General features: G+C 53.2%; 1 protein-coding gene across 1 annotated transcript in view; it reads right to left on the bottom strand.

The window, feature by feature from the left end:
* LOC139228034 (uncharacterized) overlaps positions 1-24143 on the bottom strand; it is a 230100-nt gene that overhangs the window by 174152 nt on the left and 31805 nt on the right. Inside the window, exons 4-5 of the mRNA XM_070859180.1 lie at positions 4085-4408; positions 161-484 (exon numbers count right to left, since the gene is read on the bottom strand). Coding sequence (XP_070715281.1) covers positions 161-484; positions 4085-4408 — 648 coding nt within the window. The remainder of the gene's footprint in view (positions 1-160; positions 485-4084; positions 4409-24143) is intronic.

Below are 24143 nucleotides of genomic sequence, written 5' to 3'. Positions count from 1 at the left end.
CTAGGGGGATCAAGGGGTATGGCGAGAAAGCAGGAATGGGGTACTGAAGTTGCATGTTCAGCCATGAACTCATTGAATGGCGGTGCAGGCTCGAAAGGCCGAATGGCCTACTCCTGCACCTATTTTCTATGTTTCTATGTTTGTTTAAAGTAACACTTACCAATGCCACTGATTTGTGTCACATAACTGCAGTGCTTCCCTGCTCTGTTGAAGACTGACACATCGACCATTTCACTGGATTTCTCTCCCTGATTATTTGAGGCTGTGCAGTAATATTGATGATGTTGCTGTTTGAAGGATTGACAATGTAGATCCAGTTTATTGGTGTCGGAGATCTTTGAACCTTTAATCGGGGTCTGTTCATACCATGTGTACTGAATGGGAAGGGATCCCTGGACAGACTCACAGGAGGCTGACACTGAGCCCCCAGAACATGAGACATTTGGTGGCGATAAATATCTAAGTACAGGAACTGACACGGATTCTGTGGGAAAGAAACAAACATTCAGATATTGACTAAACATTTAAAAATCAAACACTCTCCAATTTTCAGCACTTCTGCATCTCAGCCAGGGCCTGCCATGTTGGAATCTCACATCTCCCTCTCCATGTCTCTCCATTCTCCCAGCAGACTGAACTACCGTGTCTGCCATTATATCAGAACATAGCAGGGCTCCAGATCGGGACAGCAGCAATGATACTGAGGATGCGTCAATGTGAAAATCAGGGCTAACAATTTCTCTCAGTAGCAGGTAGCCAGCCTCCAATGTTATTTCATTGTTTAACTCTTGAATGTGGACTAGTTATAGAGAGATTGAAAACTACAGCAGAATACAACGGCAAAAAACTGGCAGATATCTGTTACATGTTTTGTGGGTTTAATTACTTTTCTATTCGCACACTCAGATTCATTGAAAAATAAACAGGAGGTCCTGAACATAGAAAAAGGCGTAAGCGTTTCAGCCCCTTGGGCCTGATCCGCCATTCAATTAAATCTTGGCTGATCTATATCTTATCTCCATCTACCGGCCTTGGTTCCATAACCCTGAGTACCTTTGCCTAAGCAAATTGGCCAATGACAGTTTTGCAATTTTCAATTGACCCCCAGCATCAACAGATTTCTGGGGTAGAGATTTCGATAGTTCCACTACCCTTTGTGGGAAGAAGTGTTTCCTGACATCACCCTCAAGTTGCCTGGACAGATCTGGAGGCGCCCTTCAGTGCTCACCAGCCTGGGCCTACAGAATGATGGTGGTTTACTGCGCTCTGCACAACACTGCGCAGCAGCGAGATTGGAGCTGCAGGAGGAACAAGGAGCTGAGCACACGTTGTCTGCGGACCATTCCGAGACAGAGGAGGAAGATAAGAGGAAAAGGAGGAGGAAGATAAGAGGAAAAGGAGCAGGAAGAGGAGGAAGAGATTGCGACCCTAACGCAGCACCAGTCACTCAAATTGCTGCCCGCGATGCCAGTGTTTCCTTTATAGCTGTAAGGTTCAGTCAGTTACCACCACTGGGCTGATGTAACAACCACATCCAATGGCTGTTCCCAACTCCCCACCCCCACCTCCACCCCACCCAACGCCCCCACCCCTGCACCAATCCCACTGACACAAAGCAGACCTGCTACCCACCAACCACCATTGCTCATCTCCCCATCAATTCACGTCTTCCCATTCATTAACGAGCAACTGAAAAGACCAGTTGCAATCCAGCAGCCAATAAGGGGCAACAAGTTAAAGTGGTGCAAAGTTAAATATTTTATGTGGTTCTGCTCAAGGACCATTACTTAACAGCATAGCAATTTCTCAAACACACATGTGCATAGGCTTGTGCAACTACAAAACTTTACACTTTTCTTAACGCTCCTATGTGGTGCAATATTTATGACTTACGCAGAGGTAAAGATAGGCTGCTCAGCTCTCTGCTCTGACTGCTGAGTGGTCGCCGTCCTCTGTTTGGAGCCCACGAGGGCCCTGCCAAAGACTGCTTCACCTGCACCTGTGCAGTGGCAGACTCAGCCATTGGGAGAGGAGGCAGCATGTCGGGTACTGACTGAGGGGTGGGGTGGGACAGTGGTGGAGAAGTGGGAGCACTTTGATTGGAGTCCCCACTTCCATATCGCCTTTCACCATCATCCCTCTGAAGGCCCAATCGCACTTCACTCCTACCTCTCTGCTGTTGAGCAGATCAGTGATGTGCTGTAAGGACAAGGCTAAGGTGTCTGCCATCCTATTTAAGGTGCCAGATATCTATGGCTGTGGTCAAGGCTTGCATGGACTCATTTGATTGTCACGACTGATGTTCCAGAGTTGGCCATTCTATCCATGGAAGAAGACATCCTCGCAATGTCCTGTGACATCAACCCACTCATGCTTGAGGTAGACTCCTCTGCAATTGTAGACAGTGTGCGTGGGAGGCCTTATCTGCTGCCCCTCAATGATTATCCTTTTCATCAACAGCCCCCGGGGTACAGAACCTGTGTCCAGCTGAACATGGTTTGGAGAGTGCTGTACCCTCCGATGCAGTCCCTGCCACCACTCTCTGTTCTTGCTCACTTGTGAAGTGTGAGTCTCCAGGTAAAAACACAACTATCTGTCTAACTGGACCCACCGAAGTGTGAGTATCTGCATTGGTGCATGGTAAGCATGAGTCCTGTGATGGTGCACCCTGGGAAGGAATAACAGACCTTTGAGTGACGGTATTGGCATGTGTTCACCTGATGGATGCAGTGCATGTGATGAGGGTGATGATCAGTGAGAGGTATGAAATTGTATAAGGATTCGGGCGAGTGGCAGTGGTGATGGAGAGACGGGGATGTGAGGAAGTGCTTAGAAAGAGAAGGATGGGTGTGCACGCAAGGTAAGTGGGTGTGGGGAGTGATATGATGGAGTAGACTTGAAAAGACAGGCTGAGGGGATGGGTGATATGCACAACAGGTAGAAGGAGCAGCTATACTCACCTTTCCTAACCGGGTTAGGTGATTAAAGAGCTACCTGTGCTGACTCCAGGAGTGTGGTATAATGCTCCTGCTGCTGACATCTTCAGTCACATCCAGGCATGGCTCCTTTGTAGGTTTCTTCCTCTCGGTTCTGGGGAAGAGTATCTCTCCCCGACTCCTCACTGCCCCCTTTAGTACGTCAAGGGAGTCGTTGTTAAAGTGGGGCGCGGGCTTTGAGCGTCCTGAGTCTATCTTCTACAATTGCCGTCTCTGTTCCCAACCGCCCAACTCCTAGAATTCCATCTTTGCATTGGTCCTTTAAATACTTCAGTTAAGATCGCATCATGCGTGCCCGCAGCACTCCCATTACCGCGCATGCAACGCCAAACCCGGGAGTAAATTATAATGGGCCGGCTGCGTTAAAATGCCACAGACAGACTGAAATTACTTCCGGATTTCCTACGCGATACTGGATCCCCTGTACCGAACATGTCTCGAAGTTAATATCCGGACCATTGCATCTAATAGTTGATCCATCAGGAGGTTATGCTGGGGAGGAAGATAATGTCTCAACATTTAATAAAGAGGCTTCTTTTACAATCAAAACAGTGACCAGCTTTTCAATTTTATTTTATATTGTTTGTAAAGTTGACCAAATATCTCATTGATAATGTGAGCCACCCATCATATCAGGAAAACAGGAAACCTGTTAAACTCTGTGGATTGCAGGTATTTTTATTAATGTCAAGGAATTGATACCATTAGTAACGACTTGCTGCTCACTGCTTTTGTTATTGTCTGACTATTAGTTTCAGTCTGAAGGCAAACCTCTGACAGTGGGACATTTAAAACAGCTCAGAGACAGGGACATGTGGTGAGCCTCCCATGTGATGTCTGGCACAACACCCTGTAGTTAAAGGAATTGTTAGTCCCATAATACTTGAAATTCCTGATCGGGAAGTTGGGCAGGCCACGGATTGGGAGTGTGCACCGTGAGTCGGATTTCCCCACCTCTGCCCACTACCTGTGAGACTCTGCACTGCTGCGGAGCCTCGGGATATCGGAGCTCTCATGTTTCCTCCCAGATACAACATTGATCAGACAGTTCAGTAGAGAGTAATAAAGCACATCGCTGAGAAATGTACCGTGAGATATTTGTAGCTCTATATTGAAACGTGTATCGAAGCCGCCTGATTCTGTAATACCACAACTGTACCATCCTGCATCTGCTGAGCGAAGGTCCTTCATCGTAACAACAAATATTCCTGCTCTCTGGTTATCTGTGATTGACACTCTTCCTCCCCATCCATGTTGATCATTTGTTGTTACTACAACTGAGCATATTGGAGTCCAGCCCTGACACCAATATTTCTCAAATGACCAGTACGATTGGCCATAGTGACATTCTATGGTGATCGCTCTTCCCACAATTCCTCTTACTAGATTACTTGCCCACAATGCACCTGAAACTGAGGAGACAATATTTCAGAAATTGAACAGGAAATAACTGCTTAATACAAACAGTTACGATTGAATAAGAGTTACCACTCTGTACTACATCTCCACTACATCTATTGATACAGGTGAATTCCTTCTAGTTTGTGATGGAAGAAAACATTAATATAGTGTCTGATCACATGCTCAGGATGTGCCAAAGCGCTTCACAGCCAATGATTTACTTTTGAATACAGTCACTGGGAGCCAAACCATGAGCCCGGTGGAGCTCATCACTGCTGAAACATTTTCTGCCGCTGGAGCCTGCAGCTGGATTTGCTTCTCGCTTTTGCATTATTTGGAATATTTTTGCGGCCTTCGGTGTGAGAGAAAACATCGTCGGAGTGGGAGAGAGAGAGAGGGATACTGGGGGGCGAGCGAGAGAGAGAGAGAGAGAGAAAGATTTGGGTGTTGAGAGAGAGAGAGACGGGGAGAGAGAGACAGAGGAGGGGGAGAAAGACAGATGAAAGAGAGAGAGACAGTGGCGGGTGGGGGCGGTGGAGGGAAGAGAGTGAGACGGGGAGAGAGAGAGAGACAGACAGGTGCGGGGGGAGAGAGAGACAAGGGGAAGGGGGAGCTGGGGAGGGGGGTGAAATAAACTAGAGGGGAGAGAGAGAGAGATGGTGGAGGGGGAAGAGAGAGTGTGACGGGTGAGAGAGAGAGACGGGATGAGGAAGAGAGAGATGGGGAGGGGAAGAGAGAGAGAAAGGGGGTGGAGAGAGACATGGGGGTGGAGAGTTATGAGGGAGAGAGAGATGAGGGGGGGCAGAAAGAGATGAAGTAGAGGGGTGGGGGACAGAGAGAGACGGGAGAGAGAGAGACTGGGGGAGGAAAGAGGGAGACAGACAGCTGGGGGGAGAGAGAGAGAGAGACGGGATGGGAGAGAAAGATGGGGGAAGAGTAAGAGAGAGACGGAGGTGAGGGAGAGAGGGAGAGACTGGGGGGAGAGAGACAGTGGCGGGAATGAAAGAAAGAGTGATGGACGGGGGAGGGAGAGCATGAGATGGGAGGTGGGGAGTGAGCGATGAGAGGGGAAGAGAGAGACGGGAGGGGGAGTCGGTGAGAGAGGGGGTAGTGTGTGAGAGAAGGGGGTAAAGTGACAGAAGGGTAAGAGAGAGAGAGGGGCGGGGGGCAGAGACAGGTGGGCAAGAGAGAGAGAGACTGCAGGGGAGGCAGGAGAGGGGAGGAGAGAGAGAAGAGGGTGGGGGAGAGAGAGACTGGGCAGGGAGAGAGGGGGGAGACGGGGTGGGAAGAGCAAGAGAGAGAGAGATCACGGGTGCGAGAGAAACACGTGGGGAGAGAGGGGGTGCTAAGAGAGAGAGAGATATGGGGAAGAGGGAGATGGGGAAGGGAGAGAGACGGGGTGGAGAGAGAGGGAGAGACACGGGGAGAGAGAGAGAGAGATGGGGGAGAGAGAGAGAAAGATGGGGGAAGAGAAAGAGAGACTGCAGGAGAGCGAGAGAGACTGGGGTGAGAGAGAGAGAGATTGGGAGAGAGAGAGAGTTAGAGACTGGGGAGAGAGATGGAGGAGAGTGAGCGGAGAAGGGGGAGATGGAGGGAGGAGAGGGGAGAGAGTTGTGAGGTGGGGAGAGAAAGATGAGAGGGGGAGAGAGAGAGAGACATGAGGGGAGAGTGAGAGAGAGACGTGGGGTCGCGGGGGGAAGAGATAGAGACAGGTGTGGGGGGGGAGAGAGACAGGTGTGGGGGGGAGAGAGAGACAGGTGTGGGGGGGGGAGAAGAGAGAGACAAGGTGGGGAGAGAGAGATGGGGGAGGAGAGACGGGGGTCTGGAGGAAGAGGGAGCGAGAGACGGGAGGGGGGGGCCAGAGATAGGGTGGACACACTCGGAGAGAGAGAGAGGAGGGGAGGGCCAGAGAGATGGGAGGGGTGGGACAGAGAGACAGGGGTGGGAGGAGAGTGAGACGGGAGGTTGGGGGGTGGGAGTGGAGAGAGACAGACTGGGGGAGAAAGAGCAGACTGGGGGTGGGTGGAGAGAGATGGACAGGTAAGAGAGAGAGACTGGGGTGGAGAGAGGAGAGGGGTAGAGAGAGAGAGAGGAGAGGGGGGAGAGAGAGGGGAGATGGGGGGAAGAGAGAGCGAGCAGGTGGGGGGGAAGAGTGAGAGAGATGGGGGTGTGAGAGGAGAGGGAGCGGAGAGAGAGGGAGGGATGGAGAGAGAAATGTGGGGAAGAGGGCGTGATGGGGGGATGCGAGAGAAAGAGACTGGGGGGAGAGAGAGACTGGGGGAAGAGAGAGAGACTGGGGGGAGAGAGAGAGAGAGACTGGGGGGAGAGAGAGAGAGAGAGAGAGACTGGGGGGAAAGAGAGAGAGAGACTGGGGGGAGAGAGAGAGAGAGACTGGGGGGAGAGAGAGAGAGAGAGACTGGGGGGAAAGAGAGAGAGAGACTGGGGGGAGAGAGAGAGAGACTGGGGGGAGAGAGAGAGAGACTGGGGGGACAGAGAGAGAGAGACTGGGGGGAGAGAGAGAGAGAGACTGGGGGGAGAGAGAGAGAGAGACTGGGGGGAGAGAGAGAGAGACTGGGGGGAGAGAGAGAGAGAGAGACTGGGGGGAGAGAGAGAGAGACTGGGGGGAGAGAGAGACTGGGGGAAGAGAGAGAGACTGGGGGGAGAGAGAGAGAGACTGGGGGAAGAGAGAGAGAGACTGGGGGGAGAGAGAGAGAGACTGGGGGGAGAGAGAGAGAGACTGGGGGGAGAGAGAGAGAGACTGGGGGGAGAGAGAGAGAGAGACTGGGGGGGGAGAGAGAGAGAGAGAGAGACTGGGGGGAGAGAGAGAGAGAGACTGGGGGGAGAGAGAGAGAGACTGGGGGGAGAGAGAGAGAGAGACTGGGGGGAGAGAGAGAGAGACTGGGGGAGAGAGAGAGAGACTGGGAGGAGAGAGAGAGAGACTGGGGGGAGAGAGAGAGAGAGACTGGGGGGAGAGAGAGAGAGACTGGGGGGAGAGAGAGAGACTGGGGGGAGAGAGAGAGAGAGAGACTGGGGGGAGAGAGAGAGAGACTGGGGGGAGAGAGAGAGACTGGGGGGAGAGAGAGAGAGAGACTGGGGGAAGAGAGAGAGAGACTGGGGGGAGAGAGAGAGAGACTGGGGGGAGAGAGAGAGAGACTGGGGGGAGAGAGAGAGAGACTGGGGGGAGAGAGAGAGAGACTGGGGGGAGAGAGAGAGAGAGACTGGGGGGGGAGAGAGAGAGAGAGAGAGACTGGGGGGAGAGAGAGAGAGACTGGGGGGAGAGAGAGAGAGACTGGGGGGAGAGAGAGAGAGACTGGGAGGAGAGAGAGAGAGACTGGGGGGAGAGAGAGAGAGAGACTGGGGGGAGAGAGAGAGAGACTGGGGGGAGAGAGAGAGAGACTGGGGGGGAGAGAGAGAGAGACTGGGGGGAGAGAGAGCGAGCGACTGGGGGGAGAGAGAGAGAGACTGGGGGGAGAGAGAGAGATACGGGGGGAGAGAGAGAGAGACTGGGGGGAGAGAGAGAGAGAGACTGGGGGGAGAGAGAGAGAGACTGGGGGGAGAGAGAGAGAGAGACTGGGGGGAGAGAGAGAGAGACTTGGGGGAGAGAGAGAGAGACTGGGGGAGAGAGAGAGAGACTGGGAGGAGAGAGAGAGAGACTGGGGGGAGAGAGAGAGAGACTGGGGGGAGATCCTGACCAAGCCATCCGTTTTTAGGACAGGGACGATGGGGCTTGCCCAGGCCCTGAATTCAACGGGCGAAATTATGCCCTCTCTCAGCAACCTATCTAACTCACTCTCAATTTTCTCCTGCATCACATACGGCACAGCTCTGGCTTTATGGTGCACTGGTCTGACATCCGGGGTGATGCGTATCACAACTTTGGTACCTTTGAAAGTCCCGACACCAGGTTGAAATAGCGACTCAAATTTCTGTAGGACCTGTGAGCATGAACTTCGCTCCACAGATGAAATGGCGTGCACATCCCCCCATTTCCAGTTCATCTCGGCTAGCCAGCTCCTTCCCAAAAACACGGGACTATTTCCCGGGACAATCCAGAGTGGCAGCCGGTTCTCTGATCCATTATGTGTGACCACCAACATTGCACTGCCTAGCACTGGGATGATCTCTTTGGTTTACGTCCGTAATTGTGTGTCAATGCATTCTAATTTGGGTCTGCTAGCTCTGAGTGGCCACAGTTTCTCGAATTGTTGGACACTCATAAGTGACTGGCTGGCCCCTGTGTCCAGTTCCATGCATACCAGGATGCCGTTTAATAGGACTTTCATCATCATAGGTGGCGTTTTTGTATATGAGCTGTGGATGTTTGCTACCTGAACCCGCTGAACTTCAGCGTCCATTGCTGTGTCCCAAGCATCAACCTGCCTTGCAGACCCCTCTTGTGGTTCATCTGCCTCGTAAATTAGCCTCGCTGCGGGCTTCCTGCACATTCTGGCTAAATGTCCACTGAAGTTACAATTTCTACAGATAAATTGTTGAAACCGACAGGTTTTTGCAGCATGTCTGTCCCTGCACCTCCAGCATGAGCTGAGATTGTTGTGAACAAAAGAGCTGTTACCAGGTATTCCTCTCTGATTGTCTCTTTGATTACTCTTGAGCACTCTGTTAGTGGGTGTCAATGGCCCCATCCCGGGACGTATTATCCCTTGTGATGGTGTAAATGTCCGTTCAACCTGCCATTGTCTCTGTTGAGGATCCACTCTAGTGTCTGTTACTGCCCGGGTGGTGTCGAATTGCCCTTGCCTGCCTGCGGGGTTCTGAGTCGTGTTTACAATGTTAACTCCCTGCTCCATCGCCATGTTGGAAGCAGAGTTGCGCGCGTATATTATCTTGGTTTCCTCCTCCCCCGCCATGAAGGTCTGTGCCATCAATGCCGTCGCTTCCAAGGTCAAGTCTTGGTCTCAATTAGCTTTCTGAAAATCTCGGCATGACCAATGCCCTCAATGAAGAAATCCCGTAACATCTCTCCCCTGCAGGCATCTGTGAACTTACAGAGGCTGGCCAAACGCCGAAGGTCCGCAACGAAGTCCTGTATGCTCTGTCCGTCCCGATGTCGATGTATATAGAATCGGTGTCGGGCCATGTGTATACTGCTCGCCGGTTTGAGGTGCTCACTGATCAGTTTGCTGAGCTCCTCAAAGGTCTTGTCCACCGGCTTCTCGGCTGTGAGCAGGTTTTTCATCAGCGCGTACGTCTTAGGTCCACAGCTGGTCAGTAGATGCGCCCTTCGCTTGTCAGCCACTGCCGGTCCCAGCCAGTCCTTCGTGACAAAGCTCTGCTGGAGCCTCTCAACGAAATCGTCCCAGTCCTCACCAACACCGTACCGTTCCTCTGTGCTACCGGTGGCCATTCTCGTGAGTCGTTGATTCCCGTTTATCATTGCCAAATGTTGGATCGTTACACACTACTATAAATTCACACGAGGCACATTCTGCAGACATGGTCACTCTGTGACCTTAACCTTTATTCACAGGACCAAGAAGTGATGACCCTGCGTGGGACCTCCCTTTATATACCTGGATGACCAGGTGAGGAGTGTCTCCCACAAGTTCACCATCTCTGGTCAAGGTGTGCATTTCTTAGGTGTATACAGTATGCAGTGTTGTTACATGAAGGTTACAGTTACATGAAGGTTACATACATGACACAGGATAGAAAGAGTGAGACTGGGGGCATGAGACTGGGGGGGAGAGAGGGGGAGAAAGCCGGGGGAGAGAGAGAGAGATGGGGTGGGAGAGAGGGATGCGGGGGGAAGAGGAAGAGAGAGAGACATGGGGAAGAGAGAGAGAGAGATGGGGGGAGAGAGAGTGAGATGGGGCTGAGGGAAGAGAGTGACAGAGGAGAGGGGTGAGAGAAAGACATGTGGGGGCAGAGACAGAGAGATGGGGGAAGGACAGAGAGACGGGGGGGGGGGGGTAAGAGAGAGAGAGAGAGATTTGGGGGGAGAGAGAGAAGGGAGGGGTGGAGAGAGAGAGAGAGAGACAGGGGCAGAGAGAGAGAGAGACAGAAGTGGGGGCAGATAGAGAGAGAAGAGCGGGGGAGAGAGAGAGAGAGAGAGCGAGAGAAGAGAGAAAATGGAGGGTAGAGAGAGACAGATGGCGATAGAGAGAGAGAAGGGGGGAAGGAGAGAGAGATGGGGGGAAAGAGAGATAAAGATGGGGGCAGAGAAAGTGAGATGGGGGAGTGAGAGACGGGGGAGTAGGAGAGAAAGAGGAGAGGAGGGAGAGAGAAGGAAGAGATAGAGAGAGACAGAGATGGGGGAGAGGAGAGAGTGAGAGATTAGAGGGTGGTAGAGAGAACAAGAAGAGAAGGGGGAGGAGTGAGAGGGGGTGGACAGAGAGAGGAGATGGGTGAAGAGAAGCAGAGAGAGACTGGGGAGAGAGAGAAGGGAGGGGTGGAGGGAGAGAGAGAGAGACGGGGCAGACAGGCCGAGTGGGAGACTGGGGGGAGAGAGAGAGAGACAGACAGGGGATAGAGAGCACGAGACAGGGTTGGGGCTGAGGAGAGAGACGGGAGGGGAGAGAGAGAGAGATAGGGGAAGAGAGAGACACAGGGTTGGAGACAGAGACTGGGGGAAGGGAGAGAGAGAGAGAGAGATTGGGAGAGAGAGGAGAAAGGGGGAGAGAGGGAGAGGAGGGAGAGAATGAGATGAAAGGGTGGAGAGAGACTGGGTGCAGTGAGAGAGAGGGAGAAAGAGATGAGGTGGGTAGAGAGAGACATGGGCGGGGGGTGGGAGGGGTGGCGGGTGAGAGTGAGAGACTGGAAAGAGAGAGAGAGGGATTAGGGGAGAGAGAGTCGGGGTGGGGGAGACAGAGTGAGATGGGGCAAGAGTGAGAGAGGAGAAGGGGGAGAGAGAGAAAGACGGGGGCAGAATCAGAGAGATGGGGGAGAGAGGGAGAAAGATGCGGATGGGGAGAGGGAGAGAGATGGGGAGGGGAAAGAAAGAGAAGAGGGGGCGAAAGAGAGAGAGAAGAGATGGGAGAGGAGTGAGAGGGGGTGGGTAGAGAGAGGAGATGGGGGAAGAGAGATAGGGAGAAAAATGGAGGGGAGCGAGAGGGAGAGAGAGAGAGAGAGAGAGAGAGAGACGGGAGGGAGAGAGAGAAAGAAAGACAGGGAGAGAGAGAAGGGAGGGGTGAAGAACGAGGGACGGAGATGGGGGCAGAGTGACCAGGTGGGAGATTGGGAGGAGAGAGAGAGACAGACTGGGGAGAGAGAGCACGAGACAAGGGTCGGGGGTGGGGAGAGAGAGAGAGATGGTAGGATTAGAGAGAGAGACGGGGGGTGGGGGGATAAGAGAAACAGGCGGGGGCAGAGACAGAGCGATGGGGGGAAGGAAGACAAGCAGGCAAGAGAGAGAGAGACGGGGGTGGGGTAGAGAGAGAGAGACGGGGGTGGGGTGGTGAGAGATAAGATGGAAAGAAGAGAGAGAAAGAGGAGGGGGGAGAGAGAGGAGAGGGGGGAGAGAGTAAGAGACGGGGTTGGGGGGAGAGAGAGGGGGGGAAAGACAGAGAGAAAGAGAGAGATGAGTTGAGAGGGAAGTGGGAGAGAGACAGGAGGGAAGAGAGAGAGGGATGGGGAAGAGAGAGGCGGGGGAAGAGAGAGAGAGAGAGATACGGGGTTGGAAAGAGAAACTGGGGGGAGAGAGAGGGAGAGAGAGACGGGGAGAGAAATGAGAAGAGGGGAGAGAGGGAGAGGAGGGGGAGAGAGAAATGAGAGGGGGGAGAGAGAGAGACTGGATCAGTGAGAGAGAGAGAGACGGGGGTGTACAGAGAGAGACAGGGGCGGGGGGGCAGCGGGTGTGGTGGGGGGGTGAGAGAGAGAGACGGGAGGAGAAAGAGAGACTGGGAAGAGAAAGATGGGGAGACATAGCAAAAGAGACAGGGTGGAAAGAGAAGGAAACGGGTGGGGGGTTGCGAAGAGAGATGGGGGGGGGGGAGAGAGGCAGAGAGAGATGGGCGGGGGTATGAGAAAGGTAAATGGGGGCCAGAGACAGAGAGATGGGGGGAGAGAGACTGGGAGGGGCAGAAAGAGAGAGGTGAGGGGGGAGAGATAGGAGAGGGTCTGGGAGAGAGAGAAAGAGAGAGAGATATTGGGGGGGAGAGAGAGAGAAATGTGGGGAGAGAGAGTGAGACGGGAAGAGAGGTAAAAGAGAGAGAGACGGGAGCAGAATCAGAGAGATGGGGAAGAGCGAGAGACAAGGGGTAAAGAGAGATAGGAGAGGTGAATGAGAGAGGAGAGGGGAGGGAGAGAGAGAGAGAGAGACGGGGGTGGGGAGAGAGTGAGAGACGGGTGGGAGAGAGAGAGGGGGGTGTAAGGTAAAGGGAGGTGGGGGGGCAGAGACAGAGAGATGGGGGAGAGAGCGACGGGGGATAATAAAGAGGGGGGGAGAGAAAGGAGAGGGGCTGGGAAAGTGAGAGAAAGAGACGGGGGTGGAGAGAGATGAGGGGAAGAGAGAGAGAGATGAGGGAGAGAGGGAAGAGAAGGGGGAGAGAGAAAGAGTGGCAGGGGGAAAAGAGAGAGAGAGAGAGATGCGGTGGAGCGAGATAGAGGAGAGGGGAGAGAGAGAGAGGAGACGATGGGAGATGGAGAGAGGAGAGAGGAACTGAGAGGGAGAGTGAATGGGTAGAGAGAGATAGATGGGGGGCTGGAGAAAGATGGGGGCAAGAGAGAGAGAGGAAGGGGAGAGAAAGGGGGTGAGAGAATTGAGAGGGGGAGAAAGAGATGCGAGTGGGGGGGGGGGAGAGAGAGAGATGAGAGGGTTGGAGAGCAAGATGAGCGAGAGGTGCAGGGTAAAGAGAGTGAGACTGGGGGGAGAGAGGGAGAGAAAGATGGGGGGAGAGAGAGAGATGGGGGGAGATAGAGAGATAGGTGGCGGGCGAGAGAGAGAGAGACAGGGAGTGCAGAGGAAGAGAGAGAGACAGGGGGCCTGGAGACGGGGGGGGGAGAGAGATGGGAGAGAGAGAGAGAGACTGTGGCACAGTGGGGGAAAGAGTGTGACAGAGGAGAAGGGGGGAGAAAGAGACAGAGAGACACATAGGGGCAGAGACAGAGAGATGGGGGGGATGGACAGAGAGACGGGGGTGTAAGAGAGAGACAGACAGGTGGGCAAAGACAGAGAGACGGGGGGAGAGAGAGGGAGTTTGGAGAAGCGAGGTGGGGGAGAGAGAGGAGACGGGGAAGAGAGAGAGAGACATGGGGTGATGGGAAGATAGAGAGATGGACATGGGGGAGAGAGAGAGACATAGAGACAGAGAGAGAGACTTGGGTTAAAGAGAAATGGGGGGAAGGAGAAAGAGAGAGAGAGGCGGGAAGGGGATAAGAGAGAGAGAGAGAGAGCGAGTCAGGGGTTGGCGGAGAAATGGAGAAATAGACATTGGGGGAGAGAGAGAGATGTGGGGACAGAGAGAGAGACTTGGGCTAAAGAAAAACGGGGGGGGTAAAAGAGAGAGATGGGGGGAGGGTTAAGAGAAAGAGAGAGACGGGAGCAGAGTCAGAGAGATGCGGGAGAGAGAGACGGGATTTAAGAGAGAGAGAAGAGGAGGGTTGAGAGAGGAGAGGGGGGAGAGAGAGAGACGGGGGTGGGGAGAGGTAGAGATGGGTGGGGGAGAGAAATGGGGGGTGGGGGAGAGAGAGAGAGACGGGGGGTGCAAAAGAAGAGAGGGGGATAGGGGGAAGAGAGAGAGGCACGGGTGATTTGGAGACGGGGCAGAGAGAGACAGTGGGAGAGAGAGAGAGAGAAAAACACGTGGGGGCAGAGACAGAGAGATGGGGGGAAGAGATAGATGGGGGGGGTAGGAGAGAGATAGGAGAGGGGGGAGAGAGAAAAGGGAGGGGAGCAGAGAGAGAGAGATACGGGCCAGAGAGAGAGAGAGAGAGACAGAAGAGGGGGGCGGAGAGAGAGAGACAGAAGGGGGGGTGGGGGTAAAAGAGAGAGGCAGGGGGGCAGAGACAGAGAGATGGGGAGAGAGAGATTGGGGGCTGAGAGAGAAGAGAGGGGGGAAGAGAGAGAGAGGATAAGACGGAGGAAGAGAGAGGAGAGGGGAGGGGGAGAGAGAGAGTGAGAAACGGGGGCGGGGGAGAGAGAGAGAGAGAGAGAGAGAGAGGAGAGGGAGGGAAGAGAGAGAGAGACGGTGGTGTGAGAGAGAGATGGGTGGGGAGAGAGAGAGAGAAATGGGGAAGAGAGAGAGACCGGGGGGGAAGAGAGAGAGAGAGAGACTTGAGGGAGAGAGAAAGAGAGAGATAGGGAGAGAGAGGAGAGAGGGAGAGGAGGGGGAGAGAGAGATGGGGGGGAGAGAGAGGATGAGAGGCAGAGAGATCGGGGTGTAAGAGAGAGAAAGAGAGACAGTGGGGGGAGAGTTAGATACTTGGTGTGACAGAAAAACGGGAGGGAGAGAGAGATGGGGATAGGGAGAGAGACTGGGGGGAGTGAGATGGGGGGAGAGGGAGAGAGACAGGGGTCGGGGAGAGAGAGAGACTTGAGGGGAAGAGAGTGAAGGAGGGGAAGTGGAAGAGAGAGATGAGGAGAAAGAGAGAGAGAGACAAGGGAGAGGGAGACGGTGGGAGAGAAAGTGAGATGGGATGGGGGGTGAAACGTGAGAGAGGAGAAGGGGAGAGAGAGAGAAAGACGGGGGCAGTGACAGAGAGATAGGGGGGATGGGGAGATGGACAAGGGGCCAAGAGAGAGATAGAGAGAAAGAGACAGGTGGGCGGAGACAGAAAGGAGGGGAGAGAGAGGGGGAGGGTGAAGAGAGAGAGAAGAGAGGGGGAGGGAGAAGCGAGGTGGGGGAGAGAGAGGAGATGGGGAGAGAGAGAGAAAGAGAGACGTGGGAGAGAGAGACGGGTTAAAAAGAAACGGGGGGGAAGAGAGAGAGAGACGGGAAGTGTTAAGAGAGAGAGAGGAGAGGGGGTGAGAGAGGAGAGGGGGATGAAAGAGGAAAGGGGGTTGAGAGAGGAAAGGGGGGTGAGAGAGGAGAGGGTGGTGAGAGCGAGAGAGAGAGAGAGATGGGGTGGGGAGAGAGAGAGACGGATGGGAGAGAGAGAAAGGGAAGGGGGGCGGAGAGAGAAGAGAGGGCAGGAGAGAGAGGGGGAGAAAGGGAGAAGCGGGGGCAGAGACAGAGAGAAGGGGGAGAGAGAGAGATGGGGGTAAGAAAGAGAGAGGAGAGGGGGAGACAGATAAGAGGGGCTGGGAGAGAGAGAAAGAGACGGGGGCGGAGAGAGAAGAGAGGGCGGGAGAGAAAGGGGGAGAGAGAGGAGAGGGGGAGAGAGAGAGAGACGAGGGAGAGAGGGAAGAAAAGGGGGAGAGAGAAGAGGGGGGGAGAGAGTGGAGGGGCAAAGAGAGAGAGAGAGAGATGGGTTGGAGGGAGATAGAGGAGACAGGAGAGAGAGAGAGATGTGGGAGATGGAGAGAGGAGAGGGGAGCTGAGAGGGAGGGAGACTGGGTAGAGAGAGAGAGAGAGAGGTGGGGGTCTGGAGAGAGATGGGGAGAGAGAGAGAGGAGGGGGAGAGAAAGGGGGGTGATGAGAGAATTGAGAGGGGAAGAAAGCGATGAGAGTGGTGGGGGGGAGAGAGAGATGAGGGAGAGGTACAGCGTAGTGAGAGCGAGATGGTGGGGGGGTGGTGCAACTGCGGGGGAGAGAGGGAGAGAGAGCCGGGGAAGAGAGAGAGAGAGAGAGAGATGCGGGGCGGGGAGAGAGTGAGAGAGACAGGTGGTGGGCTAGAGAGAGAGAGAGACGGGGGGATGGACAAAGACGGGGGGTAAGAGAGGGAGAGATGGGGGGCGGCAGAGACAGTGAGATGGGGAGAGAGAGAGATGGGGGGGTAGGAGAGAGAGGACTGAGGGGGGAAAGAGATAAGGGAGGGGTGGAGAGAGAGGGAGAGAGACTGGGCAGAGAGAGAAAAAGAGAGGAGAGGGGGAGAGAGAGAAATGAGAGGGGGGAGAGAGAGAGACCGGTTCAGTGAGAGAGAGAGAGACGGGGGTGTACAGAGAGAGACAGGGGCGGGGGGGCAGCGGGGGGGTGGGGGGGTGAGAGAGAGAGACGGGAGGAGAAAGAGAGACGGGGAAGAGAAAGATGGGGGGACATAGCGAAAGAGACAGGGTGGAAAGAGAGAGAAACGGGTGGGGGGTTGCGGAGAGAGAAGAGAGATGGGGGGGGGGGGGGGAGAGAGGCAGAGAGAGATGGGCGGGAGTATGAGAAAGGTAAATGGGGGCCAGAGACAGAGAGATGGGGGGAGAGAGACTGGGAGGGGCAGAAAGAGAGAGGTGAGGGGGGAGAGATAGGAGAGGGTCTGGGAGAGAGAGAAAGAGAGAGATATTGGGGGGGAGAGAGAGAGAAATGTGGGGAGAGAGAGCGAGACGGGAAGAGGGGTAAAAGAGAGAGAGAGAGACGGGAGCAGAATCAGAGAGATGGGGAAGAGCAAGAGACAAGGGGTAAAGAGAGATAGGAGAGGTGGGTGAGAGAGGAGAGCGGGGGGAGAGAGAGAGAGAGAGACGGGGGTGGGGAGAGAGTGAGAGACGGGTGGGAGAGAGAGAGGGGGGTATAAGGTAAAGGGAGGTGGGGGGGCAGAGACAGAGAGATGGGGGGAGAGAGCGACGGGGGATAATAAAGAGGGGGGGAGAGAAAGGAGAGGGGCTGGGAAAGTGAGAGAAAGAGATGGGGGTGGAGAGAGATGAGAGGAAGGAGAGAGAGAGGGGAAGAGAGAGAGAGATGAGGGAGAGAGGGAAGAGAAGGGGGAGAGAGAAAGAGTGGCAGGGGGAAAAGAGAGAGAGAGAGAGAGAGATGCGGTGGAGCGAGATAGAGGAGAGGGGAGAGAGAGAGAGGAGACGATGGGAGATGGAGAGAGGAGAGAGGAACTGAGAGGGAGAGTGAATGGGTAGAGAGAGATAGATGGGGGGCTGGAGAAAGATGGGGGCAAGAGAGAGAGAGGAAGGGGAGAGAAAGGGGGCGAGAGAATTGAGAGGGGGAGAAAGAGATGCGAGTGGGGGGGAGAGAGAGAGATGAGAGGGTTGGAGAGCAAGATGAGCGAGAGGTGCAGGGTAAAGAGAGTGAGACTGGGGGGAGAGAGGGAGAGAAAGATGGGGGAGAGAGAGAGATGGGGAGAGAGAGAGATGGGGGGAGATAGAGAGATAGGTGGCGAGAGAGAGAGAGACAGGGAGTGCAGAGGAAGAGAGAGAGATGGGGGAAGAGAGAGAGAGAGAGAGAGAGACGGGGGGCCTGGAGACGGGGGGGGGGGGGGAGAGAGAGAGAGAGACTGTGGCACAGTGGGGGAAAGAGTGTGACAGAGGAGAAGGGGGGAGAAAGAGACAGAGAGACACATAGGGGCAGAGACAGAGAGATGGGGGGGATGGACAGAGAGACGGGGGTGTAAAAGAGAGACAGACAGGTGGGCAGAGACAGAGAGACGGGGGGAGAGAGAGGGAGTTTGGAGAAGCGAGGTGGGGGAGAGAGAGGAGACGGGGAAGAGAGAGAGAGACATGGGGTGGTGGGAAGATAGAGAGATGGACATGGGGGAGAGAGAGAGACATAGAGACAGAGAGAGAGACTTGGGTTAAAGAGAAATGGGGGGAAGGAGAAAGAGAGAGAGAGACGGGAAGGGGATAAGAGAGAGAGAGAGAGAGAGTCAGGGGTTGGCGGAGAAATGGAGAAATAGACATTGGGGGAGAGAGAGAGATGTGGGGACAGAGAGAGAGACTTGGGCTAAAGAAAAACGGGGGGGGGTAAAAGAGAGAGATGGGGGGAGGGTTAAGAGAAAGAGAGAGACGGGAGCAGAGTCAGAGAGATGCGGGAGAGAGAGACGGGATTTAAGAGAGAGAGAAGAGGAGGGTTGAGAGAGGAGAGGGGGGAGAGAGAGAGACGGGGGTGGGGAGAGGTAGAGATGGGTGGGGGAGAGAAATGGGGGGTGGGGGAGAGAGAGAGAGACGGGGGGTGCAAAAGAAGAGAGGGGGATAGGGGAAGAGAGAGAGGCACGGGTGATTTGGAGACGGGGCAGAGAGAGACAGTGGGAGAGAGAGAGAGAGAAAAACACGTGGGGGCAGAGACAGAGAGATGGGGGGAAGAGATAGATGGGGGGGTAGGAGAGAGATAGGAGAGGGGGGAGAGAGAAAAGGGAGGGGAGCAGAGAGAGAGAGATACGGGCCAGAGAGAGAGAGAGAGACAGAAGAGGGGGGCGGAGAGAGAGAGACAGAAGGGGGGGTGGGGGTAAAAGAGAGAGGCAGGGGGGCAGAGACAGAGAAATGGGGAGAGAGAGATTGGGGGCTGAGAGAGAAGAGAGGGGGGAAGAGAGAGAGAGGATAAGACGGAGGAAGAGAGAGGAGAGGGGAGGGGGAGAGAGAGAGAGAGTGAGAAACGGGGGCGGGGGAGAGAGAGAGAGAGAGAGAGAGGAGAGGGAGGGAAGAGAGAGAGAGACGGTGGTGTGAGAGAGAGATGGGTGGGGAGAGAGAGAGAGAAATGGGGAAGAGAGAGAGACCGGGGGGGAAGAGAGAGAGAGAGAGACTTGAGGGAGAGAGAAAGAGAGAGATAGGGAGAGAGAGGAGAGAGGGAGAGGAGGGGGAGAGAGAGATGGGGGGGAGAGAGAGGATGAGAGGCAGAGAGATCGGGGTGTAAGAGAGAGAAAGAGAGACAGTGGGGGGAGAGTTAGATACTTGGTGTGACAGAAAAACGGGAGGGAGAGAGAGATGGGGATAGGGAGAGAGACTGGGGGGAGTGAGATGGGGGGAGAGGGAGAGAGACAGGGGTCGGGGAGAGAGAGAGACTTGAGGGGAAGAGAGTGAAGGAGGGGAAGTGGAAGAGAGAGATGAGGAGAAAGAGAGAGAGAGACAAGGGAGAGGGAGACGGTGGGAGAGAAAGTGAGATGGGATGGGGGGTGAAACGTGAGAGAGGAGAAGGGGAGAGAGAGAGAAAGACGGGGGCAGTGACAGAGAGATAGGGGGGATGGGGAGATGGACAAGGGGCCAAGAGAGAGATAGAGAGAAAGAGACAGGTGGGCGGAGACAGAAAGGAGGGGAGAGAGAGGGGGAGGGTGAAGAGAGAGAGAAGAGAGGGGGAGGGAGAAGCGAGGTGGGGGAGAGAGAGGAGATGGGGGAGAGAGAGAAAGAGAGACGTGGGAGAGAGAGACGGGTTAAAAAGAAATGGGGGGGAAGAGAGAGAGAGACGGGAATGTGTTAAGAGAGAGAGAGGAGAGGGGGTGAGAGAGGAGAGGGGGATGAAAGAGGAAAGGAGGTTGAGAGAGGAAAGGGGGGTGAGAGAGGAGAGGGTGGTGAGAGCGAGAGAGAGAGAGAGAGATGGGGTGGGGAGAGAGAGAGACGGATGGGAGAGAGAGAAAGGGAAGGGGGGCGGAGAGAGAAGAGAGGGCAGGAGAGAGAGGGGGAGAAAGGGAGAAGCGGGGGCAGAGACAGAGAGAAGGGGGAGAGAGAGAAATGGGGGTAAGAAAGAGAGAGGAGAGGGGGAGACAGATAAGAGGGGCTGGGAGAGAGAGAAAGAGATGGGGGCGGAGAGAGAAGAGAGGGCGTGAGAGAGAGGGGGAGAGAGAGGAGAGGGGGAGAGAGAGAGAGACGAGGGAGAGAGGGAAGAAAAGGGGGAGAGAGAAGAGGGGGGGAGAGAGTGGAGGGGCAAAGAGAGAGAGAGAGAGAGAGAGATGGGTTGGAGGGAGATAGAGGAGACAGGAGAGAGAGAGAGGAGATGTGGGAGATGGAGAGAGGAGAGGGGAGCTGAGAGGGAGGGAGACTGGGTAGAGAGAGAGAGAGAGAGAGAGAGAGATGGGGGTCTGGAGAGAGCTGGGGAGAGAGAGAGAGGAGGGGGAGAGAAAGGGGGGTGATGAGAGAATTGAGAGGGGGAGAAAGAGATGAGAGTGGTGGGGGGGAGAGAGAGATGAGGGAGAGGTACAGCGTAGTGAGAGCGAGATGGTGGGGGGAGTGGTGCAACTGCGGGGGAGAGAGGGAGAGAGAGCCGGGGAGAGAGGAAACTGAAAGAAAAATGGGGGCAGACAGAGAGAGAGAGAGACTGGGTGAGAGAGAGAGAGAGACAGGGGTGTGGGAGAGAGAGAGAGAGACAGGGGTGTGGGAGAGAGAGAGAGAGAGTGGCGGTAAGAGAGAGAGAGAGACAGGGGTGTGGGAGCGAGAGAGAAAGAGAGACTGAGGAAGAGAGAGAGAGAGACAGGGGTTTGAGAGAGAGAGAGAGAGAGAGAGACTGGGGGAGAGAGAGAGAGAGACAGGTGTGGGAGAGAGAGAGAGAGACTGGGGAGAGAGAGAGAGAGACAGGGGTGTGGGAGAGAGAGAGAGAGAGATTGGCGGTAAGAGAGAGAGAGAGAGACAGGGGTGTGGGAGAGAGAGAGAGAGAGACTGGGGGAGAGAGAGAGAGAGAGACAGGGACGAGAGAGAGAAAAAGGGGAGAGAGAGAGAGGATGGGGAGAGAGGGAGTGGGAGTGAGAGATGAGGGGGATGAGAGAGAGGAGGGGGTTAGAGAGACAGCGAGCGAGCGAGAGATAGGGGGAGAAAGATAGAGCAGGTGCAGGGAGAGAGAGAGCTGGGGAGAGAGAAAGGGGGAGAGAGAGAGGGGGAGGGTAAGAGAGAGAGACTGGGGGGATGAGAGACAGAGAGATGAGGGGGAGTGACGACACTGTCATTAATCACTTCATAACCAATAAACCTATCAACAATCTGTGACCCCACACAATGTGGCAGTGTGGGGGTGGGGGTGTAAGGTCAGAAAATTGGGCTGGGGAGGGGGAATAAGGAACTTCGGCTGGGGGTGGTATGAAGTTGGGCTGGGGGTCAGGAACTTGTGCTGTGTTGGGGAGCTCTATCCTCTCTGGGGTCTGAAGTCAGAATGGCTCGAATTACACTTTGCAAAGTCACTCAGAACTTGGGCTGGGCAGTTCCAGTTACACATTCCAGAGAAACTTCTGGATGTGGTGTATCCTCCAAGGTGACCAATCAGCAATCAGGTCATGTGATAATGGAGAATCAATCAGAGCATTTTCTAATGCAAATAGTTCAGTCCTAAAATTGAGGCTGACATTCCAAGCTGCAGTGAGGGAGTGCTGCACCATTGTCCTTCATAAGAACATAAGAACATAAGAATTAGGAACAGGAATAGGCCATCTAGCCCCTCGAGCCTGCTCCGCCATTCAACAAGATCATGGCTGATCTGGCCGTGGACTCAGCTCCACTTACCCGCCCGCTCCCCGTAAACTTTAATTGCCTTATTGGTTAAAAATCTATCTATCTGTGATTTGAATACATTTAATGAGCTAGCCTCAACTGCTTCTTTGGGCAGAGAATTCCACAGATTCACAACCCTTTGGGAGAAGTAATTCCTTCTCAACTCGGTTTTAAATTGGCTCCCCTGTATTTTGAGGCTGTGTCCCCTAGTTTTAGTCTCCCCGACCAGTGGAAACAACCTCTCTGCCTCTATCCTGTCTATCCCTTTCATGATTTTAAATATTTCTATAAGATCACCCCTCATCCTTCTGAACTCCAACGAGTAAAGACCCAGTCTACTCAATCTATCATCATAAGGTAACCCCCTCATCTCTGGAATCAGCCTAGTGAATCGTCTCTGTACCCCCTCCAAAGCTAGTATATCCTTCCTTAAGTAAGGTGACCAAAACTGCACGCAGTACTCCAGGTGCGGCCTCACCAATACCTTATACAGTTGCAGCAGGACCTCCCTGCTTTTGTATTCCATCCCTCTCATAATGAAGGCCAACATTCCATTTCCCTTCCTGATTAGCTACTGCACCTGCAAACTAACTTTTTGGGATCATTTAATTTGATTTTACGTTTTAAAGTTTAATTTGTTTTAATTGCCGGTGTTTTTAGTGTCCCCTTCCCTTTTATAGAGGGCACTGTGGAAAAATTGTGATTTTAGTGCCCAAAAAAAAACCAAAAAAAAGAAGGAAAAAAAAAATAATAAAAAAAATTTAAAAAAAATTAAAAAAAGGAAAAAAAGGGCCTTGTAAATGTCTGGTGTGTCACCCAGGTCGGGTGGCACGGTTTAATGTTTTATGTTTTGCAGATAAACTCCAAAAAGAGTTTCATGCACAAGGACCCCCAGGTTCCTCTGCACCGCAGCATGTTGCAATTTCTCCCCATTCAAATAATATTCCTTATTAGTGTTTTTTTTCCAAGGTGGATGACCTCACATTTTCCGACATTGTATTCCATCTGCCAAACCTTAACCCATTCGCTTAACCTATCTAAATCTCTTTGCAGCCTCTCTGTGTCCTCTACACAACCCGCTTTCCCAATAATCTTTGTGTCATCTGCAAATTTTGTTACACTACACTCTGTCCCCTCTTCCAGGTCATCTATGTATATTGTAAACAGTTGTGGTCCTAGCACCGATCCCTGTGGCATACCACTAACCACCGATTTCCAACCCGAAAAGGACCCATTTATCCCGACTCTCTGCTTTCTGTTAGTCAGCCAATTCTCGATCCATGCCAATACATTTCCTCTGACTCCGCGTACCTTTACCTTCTGCAGTAACCTTTTGTGTGGCACCTTATCGAATGCCTTTTGGAAATCTAAATACACCACATCCATCGGTATACCTCTATCCACCATGCTCGTTATATCCTCAAAGAATTCCAGTAAATTAGTTACACATGATTTCCCCTTCATGAATCCATGTTGCACCTGCTTGATTGCACTATTCCTATCTAGATGTCCAGCTATTTCTTCCTTAATGATAGCTTCAAGCATTTTTCCCACTACAGATATTAAAATAACCGGCCTATAGTTACCTGCCTTTTGTCTGCCTCCTTTTTTAAACAGAGGCATTACATTTGCTGCTTTCCAATCCGCTGGTACCTCCCCAGAGTCCATAGAATTTTGGTAGATTATAACGAATGCATCTGCTATAACTTCCGCCATCTTTTTTGATACCCTGGGTTGCATTTCATCTGGCCCAGGGGACTTGTCTACCTTGAGTCCCATTAACTTGTCCAGCACTTCCCCCCCAGTGATAGTGATTATCTCAAGGTCCTCCCTTCCCACATTCCCGTGACCAGCAATTTTTGGCATGGTTTTTGTGTCTTCCACTGTGAAGACCGAAGCAAAATAATTGTTTAAGGTCTCAGCCATTTCCACATTTCCCATTATTAAATCCCCCTTCTCATCTTCTGAGGGACCAACATTTACTTTAGTCACTCTTTTCCGTTTTATATATCGGTAAAAGCTTTTACTATCTGTTTTTATGTTTTACGCAAGTTTACTTTCGTAATCTATCTTTCCTTTCTTTATTGCTATCTTAGCCATTCTTTGCTGTCGTTTAAAATTTTCCCAATCTTCTAGTTTCCCATTAAGCTTGACCACCTTATATGCATTGGTTTTTAATTTGATACTCTCCTTTATTTCCTTGGTTATCCACAGTTGGTTATCCCTTCTCTTACCGCCCTTCTTTTTCACTGGAATATATTTTTGTTGAGCACTATGAAAGAGCTCCTTAAAAGTCCCTCCACTGTTCCTCAATTGTGCCACCGTTTAGTCTGTGTTTCCAGTCTACTTTAGCCAACTCTGCCCTCAGCCCACTGTAGTTCCCTTTGTTTAAGAATAGAATGCTCGTTTAAGACACTACTTCCTCACCCTCAATCTGTATTACAAATTTAATCATACTGTGATCACTCATTCCGAGAAGATCTTTTACTCGGAGATCGTTCCCATGGTGAGATATTAAACCGAGACAACGTCTGCCCACTCAGGTGGATGTAAAAGTTCCCAGGTTAATATTTTGA

Source organism: Pristiophorus japonicus, chromosome 17, assembly GCF_044704955.1.
Source record: "Pristiophorus japonicus isolate sPriJap1 chromosome 17, sPriJap1.hap1, whole genome shotgun sequence".
Taxonomy (NCBI): domain Eukaryota; kingdom Metazoa; phylum Chordata; class Chondrichthyes; family Pristiophoridae; genus Pristiophorus; species Pristiophorus japonicus.
The sequence above is the reverse complement of the archived record's forward strand: the minus strand, read 5'-3'. Positions and strand labels throughout refer to the sequence as shown.